At 31.7% G+C, this 17682-nt stretch overlaps 1 protein-coding gene across 4 annotated transcripts in view; it reads left to right on the top strand.

Annotated features, from left to right (window-relative positions):
* RUNDC3B (RUN domain containing 3B) overlaps positions 1-17682 on the top strand; it is a 101024-nt gene that overhangs the window by 48922 nt on the left and 34420 nt on the right. For all 4 annotated transcript variants that reach the window (XM_037510536.2, XM_037510545.2, XM_037510564.2 and 1 more), the window contains 3 exons: positions 7293-7382; positions 10026-10106; positions 17091-17259. In XM_037510536.2, coding sequence (XP_037366433.1) covers positions 7293-7382; positions 10026-10106; positions 17091-17259 — 340 coding nt within the window. The remainder of the gene's footprint in view (positions 1-7292; positions 7383-10025; positions 10107-17090; positions 17260-17682) is intronic.

Genomic DNA, 17682 nt, shown 5'->3' with positions numbered 1-17682 from the left:
ACAAAATAATCATGTTTATAAATTCAGCCAGGATAAGAGAGTTCTTAACTAAAAGAAGTATCTGTGTTATTGAGATTTATATTTGTTGAATTATTTTAAAGCAACATGATACCATAATATACTTTTGGGATATTTCTATAGATGAACAATGATGACAGGCTTTTAGACATCATTTTTTGAGTTTGCAATGAACTTTAGGAAATGAAACGTGGTTCTTTCATTTATTATCACTAATAAATTAAAGTTTAATTATGAAAGATACTATATATTGAAGCTACTAAGACCTTGAAAATAAAAATAGTATTTGAATCTCATACCTTAAACCTAAAAATCCTAAGTAAAAAAATCAAAACCAGTTTACAATGAAGTCATCTCCCATGCAATGACAAGATTGCATTATAATTATGATAGTCTTTTCAAAATAGAATTTTAAAGCGTTAGTCATCTCTAAATTGCTAGTTTTTTTTTTTAGTTTAGATTGGGTGGGGTAGAAATAATTCTTGAATAGATTACTTTTAGAATTTGTAGTTTAAATATTTAAAAGGAAATGCTTTTTCTTTTGTTCATAGGTGTTAGATATCATTTTTTGATAAAAAGGAAATGATCCTATTCTAAAAATGTCCATGAAGTGAAAATATTCCTGTATAAATTGTGAATTAGCATTATTCAAACAGAAACATGGCTTAGCATATAATATGGTGTATACACTCACAAATACGTGATGTTTATATATTTGCATGTGAATATAGTAGTTCTGTGATTCCCAAGACAGAAGTAGTTATTTCAGAATTCTTATCATTTAAATTATCATTTAAAAATTTTTAAAAAATTAAAAAAACTTATCATTTAAAACACATTTGTGGAAAGACAAGAAATTCTCCCTCATTAAATATGATTTTTACTTTCCCCAAAATCAATCTAGAAACTTTTTAATTATGTTAAAGTAGATTTGATGGCAACCTTTTAGCCAAAACATATATATTTGGAAAATGAGGTTTTTAAAATACTAGCAGACTGTTGGAAAGAATAGTTGTATCTTACTTTATGTCTGGATGCTTCCTGATATAAGTGATTGTAGAACAATGAAATATCTCTAATCCTTAGGACTCTTGAAAGAATCTGAATCAAGTGATTTCTTCTTGTTCTACCCTTCACAGTTAAGGATTAAAAGACATCCTCTTACATGTAATATAAGTATTAATCCCAATACAGAAGGAGAAGGTACATGAACTAAGATGGGGAAGTTTGAAAGTATTGATCAGTGAAAATCCAAAGAAGGATAAGATTGGGTGGAGAATGTGTGGGGAACAGAAATACAATAACTTTTCTTGAAGTACAAGGTGATGGCGCCAAAGTTTATGAGAAATTCATGTGTTCTTTATGCTAAGGTAAAGGATGTCTTGGTGAACAATTGAAAAAAGCCATTGAAGAATTTTATGGTTTAGCAGTTGAAGTATTATTGGAACATAACTAGAGTTGGGAAGTTTGGCAGAGACAAAATTGGAATCCAAGCTTAAAGGAAAAAATGGGGAATTGTTTGGGTAGGTTACTGGAAAGATCTAGAAACAGAGAAGTAAGGAAGAATCTGAATTAATTTGCTTTCAAGATTTAATTTTCCCCCAACCACAGAGTAAAAATTTAATTAGAAAATGTAAGCAAAAGATTGCCAAAGCAACATTTAAAACAACATTAAAGGTATTCTGAGTTAAAGAATTTAAATTAACTAATAGGAAAACAAAGTTAGAGATACTGCCTATAATGACAGAAGTTGTGTTAAGAAATGCTAGTTTTCTTGATATTAAAGTAGGAATAGGAGGATTAAAATATAAAGTAACTTCAAAAATTACTAAACTGTCACAGCTTGAAAAAACCAAGTTGATAAAAGCTTTTTTGAATTATAGAAAAGTAGATAGAATAATGACAAATTAACATTCTTTCAAGAACTAAGAAAGACTTGGTATCTGAATCTGTCTGAAAGCTTTACACTATGAAGATGAAAAAATAAACATTATTAAAAGGTGCTTATGGACTGTTGCCTCACAGCTTTAAAAGATTAACTCAAAATTGGTCAGATTTAAATGGAAAACTTTTAGAAAATAGCATAGATAATAAATCTTTATGATCATACAGTAGTCAGTAGTTCCCTAGATATGATACTAAATACATAAGCAACAAGAGAAAATATATAAATTGGATAGTTAAAGATTAAAAACTTAGTGCTTTGAAGAATGCCACCAAGAAAGTAAAAAAGACCCACCAAATAGGAGAAAAAAATTGCAAAGCTTGTATATGGTGTCTACTGTACACACACACACACACACACGCTATAGTAATATAATGGATATATATTTGTATATTATATATAGGAACTCTTACAACTCAATAATTAAAAAAGTAAACAATTTTAATTGGCAATAAATCTGAATAGACATTTTTCCAAAGAAGATATTCAGGTGACCAGCAAACACATGAAAAATGCTCAACATCATTAGACATCAGGGAAATTCAAATCAAAACACAATGAGATACCACTGAACACCCACTATGATGACTATAGTGACAGAACATGTAATAACAAGTTGGCAAGGATCTGGAAAATTGGAACCCTCATACATTGATGATATGAAAGTGAAATAATACAAGTTTGAAAATCAGTCTTTCTATTTCTTAAAAGGTTAAACAGAATTACCATATGGCCTGGGACATGACTTTTAGTTATAGAGATGCAGATACAGAGATATAGATAAAATCTCTAAGTAAATTGAAAGCATGTTCACAAAATATGTGTTCTCAAATATTCACAACAGCATTATTTATGGCAGCCAAAAGTGGAAGCAACCCAGTGGTCAATCAAGTGATGAATGAGTAAATAAAATGTGTATTCCAGACAGTGGAATGTTACTCAGTTGTATGAAAGGATCAAAGTTCTTCTTCTGCCCCTTCTAGTGTTTGTATGAGTGTATGCCCTTTCATAAAGACCAACAATCTTATTAATTTGAAGGTTAATGGCTGGATGGTACTGTGGTGAGATATAAGATTAAGAGGTATACACCACTTAGTAAATCTACTGTGAATGACAGTGTTTGGCATGAAACAGATCAGATTCCAGTTTAAGGGTAGTCAGTCAACACAACAGACACTTCTTACACAGTTGCAGATGAAGAATGATGATGCAATACTGGTGATGTTTATAGCAGCAGGCAGAAATTATCTACTAGGGAGGGAACCTGCTACTTTGTTCTAGAATTATTCCTATAGACCAAGAATACATTCTCAGTTAGAAAAATAACAATTTGACTTTACTACATCCTGATTACTTTAGTATAGTTTTCTTTCATCCATTTATTATTCACAAATCAACTGGTGTATGTACATCATAAGCATATTGCTTTTTTTATCAAGTGTCCATTGGTATGTTTTGATAAATGAAAGTGGGGTGGGGAAAAATCACTGCTTCCTTCTCCATTGGCAGTATGATCAATTTATTCCTTTCTATTACAATAAGTTATTTTGTTTTTACTCTTCAAAAAAAAAAGAATAAGGTAAAAATATTTGTGTACCTTATTTAATTGGGAAATTTAATATTTCTCATTTATCATTGAAAAACCAAAGATGATTTTATGTTTTTGTGCATAGCCATTATATATAGAGTGCTATATATTTAAGTGGGAATAAATTACTCTTAAAAGAAATGAATCCTAGAAACTTTTCTACTCAAGTGTTTTGTTATCTAAACAAACTCTTTTCTTTTTTTTGAAAGGAAGGAATGAAATACAGATACATGTTATAACATAATAAACTTTGAAAAGATTATACTGTCAAGCCAGTCAGGAAAGACCAGATAGTGTACACAACAAATTACATGAAATGTTCAGAATAAATCAGTACAAACAGAAAGTATATCAGTGATTGTGGGTAGGGTGGAAATGTACAGGTTTGAAGGAAAATGGGATGTGATTGGTAATGGATACTTGATACCTATTCTAGGGTAATGAAGGTATGTTACAATTGGTTGTGACAATTGCACATCTCTATGAATATATTAAAACCATTGACTTATACTTTAAATGGTGAATTGTATGGTATGTGAATAGTATCTCAATAAAGTTTTAACTTTTTTTAAATTATTGAAATTTTATGTCAGGTGGGAAAATAATTCAGGTTTTTATAACTGAAGAAAGAGAAGTGAGTTTTCTTGCATGGGGAAAATATAAAACGTAAGACGTTCACTTAAAAGGTGATTGATATTCAATTTTTGTCTTTTTGTCTTGTCTATGAAAATAATTTTACACCTATTAAATATATGAAAGGACTTTTATTAATTTTGTTTCAGACATTTGTCCTTGTTTTTAAATTTGTATACAAGCAATAATTCCACATTTTCCTGGACACCAGAAAAAACTTCAGAATTTTTTCTATAGTAATATAAGAATAATCTTCCTGGTGTTCCATACAGACATGTGACCTGAGAGTAATAAGTACTCTAACTTTTAAAATTGCTAATTAGAAAGAACTAAATATTTATTTTGACATACTAGTACAAGATCTCCTTTCAGAATTGAAACTTTATAAATTAATGGTGTTATTTCTATCACCAAGCACACCTTAGCCATATTATCTTTTGTGTTTTCTTACAGTGTGGCATGTCTCTTCTATCAGAGCTACTTTCTTCTGGATTCTATTCCATTACATTTTCCTTTACCTTTCCCAGCAGTCTCCCACTGCTGAGTCATGTCTACCCATGTGGAAATATATGCAGTAATCTCCTCCCCTAAAAAGAAAAACTATTGAACCTGTATTACCCACTACTATTGCTCATTTACATGTTCTATTTCATCACCAAACTTTTCAAAAATGTCTATATACACTGTCATTTTCTTATCTTAGAATCACTCTTGTATCCACTTTTGTCTAGCTTCTGCTCTAAATAGGAGAGAACTATATTTGCATTAAATTATATATAATAAGAGAAAAGGTGTTATTTTTATTGGAATGTTATTTTTAAAGTATGTTTGTATTGTCTTCAGACTTTTTTTTTAAAGATTTATTTATTTATGCATACAAGGGCTGGGGTACAGGCCAGAGGCATGTGTGTTGTGGGGGCTGGTGAGAGAGGATTCACCAGAGACAGAATGGGGAACAGAACAGGCAGATTGACCTAAGTACACTGCCGAGGGGAGCAGGTGAGTCAGGAGAGGTCTGCTGCGCCATGTGGGTTGCTCCCTAGCCAGCCAGGGATTGAACTCGTGCTGCAGAGGCTGCAGACAGCTTCATCGGCTGCGTGCTAACCCCTTGCGCCACCAGGGAGGCCCTGGGATGTTATTTTAAATATTTCTCTAGTTTCTAATATTTTCTAGTCAACATACAATTAATTTGAATAAGAAGTGGTGGCTTTCAGATCACAGTAATAGCAAATTTGTCTTCTAAAATACATATTTAAAGATAGTCTACTATACACTTGTGACTGGTTGGGATACCTGAAAAATTAGGGACCAAGTTAATAGACTATTTTCATTTGCAAAGCACATTTCATAGCACTTTTGAAAACAAATGTCATCAAAATTTTTCCTTCTAGGAATTACTAGGCGGAAATCTCTTAAGACCAAATTTCAAGGTGGACTCCACATTCATGTTCTTACAATTCTATTTATCAGCTTCTTCCCATCCTATTACACCTGAAAATGGAAGATTAGAACAATTAAGAAGGACTCATCTGACCACACTTAATCTAGACTAAGATATGGTCTTAAAGCTCCCTAAGTAAAGGAATTATCTCTGATTCATTTGCACACTCCCCCCTAACAAGGCCTTATACTGTACCCTACAAGTACTAGGCACTTAACAAATATTAAGATTTTTTTCAGTTTTAAACTGGTGTTATCTCCACTAAAAAAAAATACAGTCAGTAAAATTTTTATTATTAAAAAATTAAACTTGGGAACAATAAATACATTTTTAAAAAATTCCTTTAAAAAATATTCTAAGATAAATAAAGGAAATTTTTTTATATCTTTTCACCTGAATACTTGCAATATTTATAATACTTTCTTGCAACTCAGTACACTGTTTTGGTTAGATCCTTCTCATAAAAATATTTTCTTTAGAACAAAAAATATTTTCAACAAAAGAAAGGGAATTTTTTTTAGTGTATCCTTTACTATTATTGGATTAGTCATCATAGACTTTACTCGGCTCATTTGTTACGTAATCTTGGTTGTAAAAGCAAACTTTATTAATGCTCCAATTTTCTTTGAGATCAAATGAAGAGGCTGAAGCTTACAATCTTTTGAAGTCTTTAAAAGTATTGATAATAGGAATCAGATTTTCAGTCAAAATTATTGATATGTTGGTTTGATTAAGGAAATAAAGAATTAATTTTTCCTATCAGCTTCTGTTACTTAGTGCAAGTGAATGACTTAAGTCTTTGATTATTTGTTAGTATCTTTTTTAGATCATTTCAATTTGGTACTTTTTTAAATGATACATTGTTATTTTTAAAATATGTAAAACATAGAAGTGTAATTTGGGGGAAAAATGCTTTTTTTCTTAACTAGAACTAATAATGAAAACATTAGCATACAGTGGACAGTTTTGTTAACTAGCTCTTCCTCTTCCATTCTCTCTTCCTATTGCAGTAAGGACATATTAAATCAGGTTTGCAATACTATGTTTCAAGAATAGTTTCATTTAAATAGAATTATTGATTTCATATATAGCAAACATTTCACTTCTATTGGTTAGCTTAAGAAATGATTAGTAAAACTAAAGGCCCCAAAATTCATTGGAACAGATGAATACTTCAGATGCAGCCATCTTGGTAGCCTATTAGCCCTACTAGTATTTCGTTGTTAAAGGTTTGCATAAATTAGTAATGATTGAGTTAATAACTTGAAATTAAAGAAAAAATGTATTTCTTCACTTTAGAGAACAATAGTCTACATAGTATGGAAAACAGGCCAGTATAAATGACCCCAAATTTGTACCTTTTCTGATTACATTTGTATTGCCTCACTATTAGGGAAAATTCTAGGTACTGTAGGCCCAGTCAAAGATTCACTTTGGAGATTCTTTTTAAGATAGATGGAAATTCTTTGAATGATTTTTTTGTTCTTACATGGAAGTTTTTTTAAATTTTCCTAAGTGTCTAAATGACTTAGGTGATCCAAGTATTTTTTTTTATTAAGTAAGTAAAATTTTGTTCTTTCTATTTTAGTTTGAGCTCTAAGTGATTTTGCTAGATGAAACTTAACTCCATTTTTAATATTTATATATTCACCCATTTTTTTTTTCAGGAGATTTTATGAAGATGGAGCAATTGTCTTGGGTGAGGAAGCAAATATGCTTGCTGGCATGCTGCTTGGACTCAATGCTATTGATTTCAGGTACTTAATCTAAATATATTTGTATTTTAAATTATTCCACTTCATAATAGTTTATACTTATGTTGTTTTCTTTCAGTTGTCTAAGTAAAGCACATAGTTGTATATTGATATTTGATACATGTTGTGCCCTTTCAGATGACATCATTTTTCTAAATGGTTTCTAAATACTATTAGAAATGGTTTCTAAATGCTATTAGAAAAGGGATTAATTGACAGGCTTGCTCTCTAGCTTGGGCAAAAAAAATTAGACTATATTACTCCAAGTAGAAAAACCCTGTACTCTGATAGCGTTGGGGAGGTTTTTGGTCTTACCTCTTAGTATTTTTCACCTACTGCTTTAAAATGGAAAGAAATATGCTAAAAAGTAGACTCAAAGCCAGAAAGATTTTCATTATCTCTTGTATTAAGTTCTGACAGATATGCTAGTGTTAGGTATATTACTTGTGTGATGTATCTAGAATATTAAAAATTGCTAATATTTGATTTTGTTATCAACAAAATGAATTGATTTCATGCTAAGATTAAGTATTAAAAATGGACAATGTGAGCTCTTTTTATATTTATGGAAACATTTTATTGACTTTATTTACTTGATCAAAAATTTCACATTATAGGGCCTCCCCGGTGGTGTAGTGGTTGAGTGCTGGGTTGCGAAGCTCCCCGTGGTCTCTGCAGCGCCTGTTCGATCCCCAGCTGCTCCCCAGCCACCGGAGGAGGGTCCCACATGGCGCGCAGACCTCTCCTGCCGCCCACTGCTCCCCTCAGCAGTGTACTTCGGTCCTTCTGCCTGCTCTGCTCCCCGCTTTGGCTCTGGTGAATTCTCTCACCCTCCTGAGCTTCTGACTATACCCAGTGCTTGTATAAATAAATAAATAAATCTTTAAAAATTTTTTTTTTAAAAAAATTCACATTATAATAAAAAAAACCCTGACCATAACAAGAACTCAAACATAAGAATGAAGGAAATGCATTTTTATAGAACATCACTTCAATGTTTAAATGTATTAGGTATGCTACATCACTTAAATATTTAAGTATATTAACATAGTAAGTATAACACTTGAATGAAAACCTGCTTTAAGTCTTGAATTAAAAGTAATGCCCATTTTCACCAAGATTACCTTTTTCTAGCAAACTACTGCCTTTTCAAAGTATTTTTTACTTGATAAGTATAATTTTCCTCTATTTAAAATTTAATAATGTAGTGTGAGGTTGACTAGCTTAATCAGGTTTAAGATGACGATGATAGATGCAATATAAAGGCTGTCTTTTTTATTTCCATAATTGTATTTACTTTTACATAGCATGTTGCTGACTTTGTCTAAATCCTGTACAGAATTTCTTTTTTTAGGTTAAATAAAAGCCAAACTCTAAGTTAAGAATGTGTACTGTTGATATAACAAATTGAAACTGTGTAATTAGCTGAAAGCATAAACTAATTACACGAGTAATGTTTCAGTAAATAAAGGAAAACTCATATAAAGTGTTTCCACTTTGATTATAGCCTTATTCAAGTCTTGAAAGATAACATACACACCCTTGATATTAATATATTACAACAAGAACTTCAACAGGCAAACTTTCCAAAGAAACCAGAAGGTGGGAGTTCATAGAGGGATTTATTCCTTTGAAAGATCAACCTTATAAATATTTCTGTTTATCTTCTTAGAAGATGTACTTTATTCTAATAACAGTAATCATAAAATAAACTTTATTTTAAAAATTTACAGAACTGGATATAGCATCATACAAAACAAAGATTGCTGAATTGGGTAACTGAGAGACTTAGATTTTTTTTTTTACTGACTTTATAGACAGACTTTGGGGAAGTCTTGTTGCCATAGTCACAAAAAGGATAGACTGGAGATTAGATTTTTAGCTTTCTTTTAGGTATAGACTTTTCAGATATTCAAATACTTTAAAAAAGCCTTATTTTCTAGTTAGGTCTTTCTAGGAAATATTCCTTATTAGCTGAAAATTTTTATCTAAATATGAACAGTTCCTTATTTGAAAATTCTTTAGTGATATCTGAAAAGTCCAGTGAAGGGCCTCCCCAGTGGCGCAGCGGTTGAGTGCTGGGTTGCGAAGCTGCCCACGGCCTCTGCAGCGCCGGTTCGATCCCCGGCTGCTCCCCGGCCACTGGAGGAGGGTCCCACATGGCGCGCAGACCTCTCCTGCCGCCTGCTGCTCCCCTCAGCAGTGTACTTCGTCAGTCTGCCTGTTCTCTTCCCCGCTCTGGCTCTGGTGAATTCTCTTACCCTCCCGCGCTTCTGACTGTACCCAGTGCTTGTATAAATAAATAAAAAAATCTTTAAAAAAAAAAAAAAAGTCCAGTGAAGACCAGGAGTGTCAAATATATAAACCAAGGTTGAACAAGTTTCTCAGTAAGTTTTACTTTTATGTGATATGTTTATATAACAGTATATTAATTTTTGCAATGCTTTCTCTTTGAATTGAAGGTAGAATATCTTTATTGAGGAGTTTATTTGTAACAAGTGACATTTAAATTATAAACAAAATATTCACTTGCAATTTGATGAAACAAATGTCTCTTACAAAATATTTTTATAATACTTAAATTTTATTTAAAAATTTCATGTAATAATTTACAAATATATGTAACTCATATGTCTGTTGTCTTAGCTTCTGTTTAAAGGGAGAAGGATTGGATGGCAACTTTCCTGCTGTAATAGACTATACACCATATTTGAAGTTTACCCAAAGGTATTTTGACATTTTTAAATATGTTATTAAAATCTTTAATTGAACATCTTGTTTTGCATTATATTCATCTAATTAAAATGACTTTTTTAAAAAACATTTGAATATCAAAAATCATTCAAAAATACAAATTGTGGTTTGATAGGGATTACATTGTCTGTGTTCTCTTTGGGTAAGATGGCCATTTTAGCAATGTTAATTCTTCCAATCTATGAGCAGGGAACATCTTTCCATTTTTTTTGTGTATTGTCTTCTATTTCTTTTAACAATGTCATATAGTTTTCATTGTATAGTTCCTTTATGTCCTTTGTTAAGTTTACTCCTAGGTATTTCTTTTTTGATGTTTGTGAATGAGGGTGTTTACTTGATTACTTTCTCCTAGTTTTCTGTTTGCCAGTAGGAATGCAGCTGATGTTGTATATTGATTTTTGTAAACTACAACTTTGCTGAACTGATTATTAGTTTTTTAATGGAGTCTTTAGGTTTTTCTGTGTATATTATTATATATTATATCATCTGCAAGTAGTCAAGTTTTACTTCTTCTCTCCTAACTTTGATTCCTTTTATAGTCTTCTCATCTAGTTGCTCTAGCTAGAATTTCCAATACTATGTTGAATAATAGTGATGAAGGTGAGTATTCTTTTCTTGTACCACATCTTAGTGTAGAAGCTTTCAATTTTTCACCATTGAGAGTGATATTAGGTATGAGTTTGTCATATATGGCCTTTATTATATTGAGGTATGTTTCACCTATCCCCATATTCCTAAGGTTTTTCTTTTTTTTTTTTTTTATCACAAATGGACATTGAATCTTATCAGATACTTTCTCAACATTCATTGATCTGTTCATATGATTTTTATCTTTCCTTTCATTGATGTGGTGAGTAATATTGATTGATTTTTGGATGTTGAACTATCCCTGTGTCCTAGAACAAGTTCTGCTTAGTCATTGTGTGTGATCTTTTTAATGCATTATTGAATTTGGTTTGCTAAGATTTTGTGAATGATTTTGTCTCTATATTTGCAAGGGAATTGATGTGTAGTTTTCTCTTTTTGTGATTTCTTTGATTTTGGTATCAGGGTACTATTCACTTCATAAATATGTCTGAATGTATTGTCATTCACTTTTTTGATACAGTTTGATGAGAATATGAGAATAGTTATGTAGTTCATCTCTGAACTGGTAGAACCACTAATGCGAAGTCCTGGACTTTTGTTTTTTTGGGAATTTTGACTATTGTTTCAGTTTACTTGCTTGTGATTGGTCTGTTTAGGCTATCTATTTCTACCTGTTCAGTCTTGTATGGTTGTATATTTCAAAGAATTTGGCCATGTCCTCTACCCAATAATATTGGCTCTAATTAATTTGGCTCTAATTCAATAATATTGAATTATTCAATAACATACAAATGTTCACAGTAATATCTTTTTTTCCCCTTACACTTCTGAGATGCTATTGTAACCTTTCCTTTTTCATTTCTGATTGTATTTATATGAGTTTTCTCCAGTTTTTTTCTTAGTGTGCCCAGCTAGAGGCTTGTCTATTTTGTTTATTTTTTAAAAAGAACCAGCTTTTGGTTATTAATCAAATTTTCATTAATCTCTTGGACTGTCTTTTTTATTTATACTTGATTTCTCTAATTTTTACTATTTCCTTCTTTCTCTTGCCTTTTGTTTTTCTTTTTCATTTGTTCATCTTTTTCTAGTTCCTTAAGGTGATGCAGATTATTTATTTGAACTATTTCTTGTTTCTTGATGTGGTCCTGTTTTACTGTGTAATTTCCTCTTACTGCTACTTTTGCTGTGTGCCATAGGTTCTGGTTGGTTGTGCCTCATTTTCATTTGTTTTGAGGTATATTTTAATTTCTTCTTTGGTTCCCTCATTAGCTCAATAGTGATTCTGTTGTGTGCTGTGTAGTCTCCACATATTAGATTTTTTTTCTGCTTTCTTTTTTGTTTGATTTCTAGTTTGATACCATTGTCATCAGCAAAGTTATTTGATATGATTTTAATTCTTCATGAATTTATTGATACTTATTTTGTAACCCAGTATGTGGTCTATCCTGGAGATTGTCCCATGTGTTCAGCTTTTTGGGATTACAGTGCCCTATAAATGTCTATTAAGCCTATATGGTCTAACTATTTAAGGTTTCTGTTTTGTTGCTTATTTTTGTCTGGTTCATCTATCTGTTGGTGAAAATGGAATGCGGAAGTCCCCAACCACTACTATGTTGCTGCCTCGGTCTGTTTTCAGATTTTATCATCATTGCCTTACATTTTCTAATGCATCCTCATTAGATGATACATAATAATACTATGTATTCCTGACTTATTGTTCCTTTAATCATATAATTCCATCCCTATTTCTTGTTACTTTTATTTTTTAGCTAGAAAGCTATTTTATTCTATATAAATATGACTGTCCCTACCATCCTTTGCTCTCATTTGCTTGTAGGATTACTTTCCAACTCTTTAGTTTGAGCCTACTTTTATATTTGGAGCTCATGTGCATTTCCTAGAGACAGCAAAAAGTTGGATTTTTGTTTTTTGATTCACACAGCTGCTCTGTGCCATTTGATTGGTGAGTTCAGTCCATTTAAATTTAAAGTAATTATTGATATAATGGGTCTTCTACTTCCATTTTGTCCTCAGTTTCTGGTTCTATCTATTTTATTGTTGAGTTTTTATGGATGGTCTCTTTGATTCAAATAGGAGTGCTCCTTTCACCATATCTTATAGGGAAGTCTAGTATTTGCATACTTCTGTTGTCTGAGAAGGCCTTTATTTCTCCCTCATATCTGAAGGAGAGTCTTGCAGGATGTATTATTCTTGCTGGCAGTTTTTATCTTTAACTATTTTGAACACATCATTCCATTTTCACCTTGCCCAAAGTGTTTCACACTCAGAGAAGTCTGATATAGCCTGGTAGACATAGCTTTATAGGTTATCAGCTTCATCCCCACTAGACACCTTTGATATTCTTTCTTGGTCCTGAACTCTTGGAAATTTCATGACTGTGTCTTGTTGTAGTTCTCATTACATTTAGGTTACCAGTTGATCTTTTAGCTTCATGTGCTTATACATTTAGTTTCTTCCCCAGGCTTGGGAAATTTTCCTCTGTCGTTTCTTTGAATAAGTTCTGTGTTACCGTCTTTTTCTCATCTCCTTTTAATATACCTGTTACTGTTATAGTGCCTTTACTCATGAAGTTGGGTGAGATGTTTCTTCATTTTTCCCCTTCATATTCTTTCTTCTCCCACCTAGATTCTTTGTACATTATCATTTTCAAGGTCACTGTTTCAGTCTTCCATTTTGTCTGTTCTGTTTCCATACCTTCTCTAGAAATTTATGGCTCCCCTATTGCTCTTTTTTTACATTCTGCCATCTCATTAATATTATATATTATTAATTTTACGTATTTTTATTTTTATAATTTTATTTATTATTAATTTTATTTTTCAAGATACCCATTTGTATTTCCGAGTTTTCTTACATATCTTTTATCAACTTTTCTGGAGATTTATTCTCTCTTACAGTGAAATATCTCCTTGAGGACTCCAGGTGTCTTGTGTTTCGTTTTACCATCTGCCCATTTTGCCCACTTTACTATCAAGTACAATCATTAGAAGTTATTTTTATGAAAATTTAGTTTTCTAAAATGTGCTTATACTGCCCTCTTCCTGGGAAGATTGTTTTGCTGTCCTCAGGTTGCAGTGCTTCCACTTTTTAGCAGATGGTGTTATTGGTTTGTTTGTTTTAGCTTTTCCTAGGCTGATGTTTTAGTATATTGTATGATGTTGTATGTCAGAGAGAACTGATCTGCAGCTGCAGAGTCAGGAGGTGGGAATGGGGCTTGAAGAAGTCCTGTCATGGTGAACATGGTGTGTGGTGTGGCTCATGTTTTTGGTAGCGCTGATAACCTTCCTTTCTGGATTTTCATAGCTGATAACCCTCCTCTCTGCATTTTTATAGCTGGTAGGTTGAATTTTCAGCACCACTTCATGGGATAAACTCAAGACCCAAAACAGGTGGAAGAGGGGGACCACAATTTCCCACACTGTCCTCTTCATTGTACACCCTTCCCAACTAGCTCACCCCAGCACCTCTATATGCATCACCCCTCGGTTAAGGATGTAACTTCACACTAACCAACATTCCTCCCCCTAAGGCTGCCATTAAAACATGGGAACACACCTTTGAAACCTGCTTAAGTATCATTTTTTCCACTAAAATATATTTTCAGATTGCTATTTTATTTTGAATAAGAGATGCTTTCAGGGCTATTAACTTTTCATTGTCCATAGGATAAAATAACTAACTCAGCAGAACTTACATATGTTCCATGACAGGTGTAAATTTGCCTTATTAGCCATGTTATTTATTTATTACACATTCAGCTTTTTTTGACATCTGTAGCAATAGGCATTGTAATACTGAGAGGCAATGTGATAATTGCTTTAAAAAGGTATAGTATAATACCATATTACCTTACTGGGGTGACTTAGAGCAAATTACTTGCCATTTCTTATTGTCATTCTTTGTTAAATAAATCCATTAAATAATAGAGCAGTACCTCATAGAGTTATCATGAGGATTAATGAGATGGTGTATAGAAGTGTTTGTACAGTTCTTGCAATCATTGTAGGTATTTTCTTCCTTGTCCTTACAGGAAACTTTCCTAGTACAGTTCTCCCTTTCTACTCTTGTGGAGAGTTAATTTACTGAATTCCTAGAAAGTTAAGCTTTTAAAATTTAATTTTCTTGTGTAATTCTGTCTCTGATTAATTATGTCATATTAAAAATGAACCTAATTCACCCGTTAGCATTTTAAATTAAACTTAACTTTTAAGATTAATGTGATTAAAAGTAAACTGTTTGTTGATATGAATTATTTTTAGAAACTTATGTTGACTAATTGACTTATAATGCAACTTATAAAAAGTGTGTCTAGTTAAGGATAATGGGTTGAACACATGTATTTATCTTCTCTATTTCTTGTGACTGCTGAAATTATACCAAGGAATAAATGTGCAAATATAGTGAAACAAAGAGAATTAGAAAGTGTTTATTAGGTGGAAAAAATATTCAACCAGTGTTTATTGAATCCTTACTATGTTCTGGACATTGTTCTGGATACTGAGGAAAAGTTTCCAGTGAAACTGAAAAGTGAATAAAACTTGCAAAAGTTTCTTTGTTATGTCTTTTACATAAATGAAATATATAGTATGTTACATAGTGATAGATGTTATAAGATAGAAAAGGCAAGTAGGATGATATGGGTGGTAGGTGGTAGATTGCAATTAAAATTATTTTCTTACTGTTCCACCTTAGCTTATTTTCCTTTACTATCAAGTATAATCATTAGAAGTTATTTTTATGAAAATTTAGTTTTCTAAAATGTGCTTATACTGCCCTCTTCCTGGGAAGATTGTTTTGCTGGCTTTGCTATCCTAGTGTAACAGTTATTTTTTCTTAGCATTTTGAAAATCTTTGCTAATACTATAATTTCTTCATATATATATATATTGTATTTTACTAAATCCTTTACAATTACATCTGCTTCATTTTTAATGTGAAATATCATTTTTAAAGTTGTATTTGTCTGTTTTTCAAGAACAGAACTTTAGTCATTGCTTTCTTCCCTCCAATTTACCCAAAATCATGCCTAAGAGAGACAAATTTCCTTTAGTCTGTGTTTGTTTTTTGGTTTATTTCTCAGACCACTGGCTAAAAACATCTCCTTTGCTAGGCCTTCCTTTGATGCAGAAGTCTTCTGATTCACATTTGCAACATGCATAGATTCCAGACTGGTATCCAGCAAATTACTGAGGATGAACTATTTAATGTATTTCCTTCATCCTTTTGATATTTCCATAATTTTCTCTATGTTAATCAATGAAATCATTGTTTCTGACCTGAATTTCTTTGGGTAGATTTTTTTTTTATGTATTACCATGTCTTTTATTTTAATTATTCTGTAGTCATGTGTCCCTTGTTATTGGCTCTTTTTTGACTTAATCAAACCTGAGCATCTGGCTTTTGATTCTTGAATTATAAATGTTGGTTCAACATTTATGATTATAACTATTCATAATTATATGAGTTTCATATTTTCTTTTTGTATTTGTTATTTTTCTCATGATAGATCAGAGTTTCTTTTTATACTTTGAAGCTTATTTAGACTATTTTTAATTCCCTGTTTTATAGATGGTAATTACTTTTTATATTTTGAATTTTATTTTTCTCTGATCCTTTTAAAATATGCAGCTGTATATTTCTTCTAAACCCAGCAGCCATTTTAGCATACGTTCCTCTCCATGTAGTTTCCCCGCTTCAGTTTTTTCCACCTTATTCTGGCTCCTTTATTCTATTGATGTCATAAGTAATTTTGTTTTTTATGATATGTTTTTAAAAATTTTAGATAATGCATTTTAATGGATGATCTCTCTGCTACACCTCTACTTCTCTTTCTTCCCCTAGTAGAAAATGCTTAGGGATAAATAGTTTTTCTGAACTTGTGGTTACCTGCTCTTTGCCAAAGCTGAGCTGACTTTGAACCTGTTATACCCTACTGGAATTAGGCTGGTAGTACTGTTTTTCTGCTTTGCGTGGGATTAGACAGAAAGGTCCCCCTTGGACCAGAGGACCTGCTAGTAAGCTCTTCCCTACACATCTGGAGTTTCTGATTCTTTTCTTTGAAAACCTTTTCTTTCTCCTTAGGACAGTCTCACAGTTTTAATGTTAGTTCCTGTGTCTATAAACCTCACTTAAACATCAGTGGCATCTCGAAGCTTGACTTCGTAAGAGGAATAAGCAGCCCCTACTTTTCATTTTTATGAGGAAGACTTTAGAACATTATCATAATTGTATTATTTTGTGTAAACATTTTGGAGTTTGCTTACCAGTAACTTGCAAATTCAGAAGTATTCCTTAAAATCAAAGTGTAACATTATTAATTTTAATTTTCTAAAATATTAATCTTTCCAGTTCTGGTAGTATCAGCAGTGATGAGGAAGAACTAAGGACTTTGGGAAGCAGTGGTAGTGAAAGCAGCACTCCAGAGAATGTTGGGCCTCCATTCATCACCGATGAGAATAGTTGGTTCAACAAATGTAAAAGAGTTAAACAAAAGTATCAACTAACCCTGGAGCAGAAGGTATTTATCAGTTGTCAAAATCATTTGAATTGGTTCTAGTTACTGCCTTTAGACTGTGACAAAAGGTTTCAGCTGAATGAAACTATTTACCCATTGCTACTTCCTTTCTGTTCTTAAATTTATTAAATTGTTCTCCTCTTAATTAAAAATCAGCTAAAGTTTTTGTTTGTTAAGTTTTGAGAGGTTTTTGTTTGTTAAGTTTTGTTTAATTTTGTGTTTTAATGTAAAAATGAGCCACTTATTTTTCTGAATGCAGTTTTATTTATTATTTTTGAAAATGTAATGATTGCCTAAACAAATTCCATCTATTTTGTTTTTTTAATCAGATTTTTCAGCAACTCTTTTGTGCGAAGCACTGTACTAGGCAAAGTGGAGTAGATATCAGAAAGGAAAATAAACTCCATTATATTTTTAAAATATTTA

This window comes from Talpa occidentalis, unplaced genomic scaffold, assembly GCF_014898055.3.
Source record: "Talpa occidentalis isolate TD23 unplaced genomic scaffold, MPIMG_talOcc4v2.1, whole genome shotgun sequence".
Lineage (NCBI taxonomy): Eukaryota > Metazoa > Chordata > Mammalia > Eulipotyphla > Talpidae > Talpa > Talpa occidentalis.
Note: the sequence above shows the minus strand (reverse complement) of the source record. Positions and strands in the feature narration are given on the sequence as shown.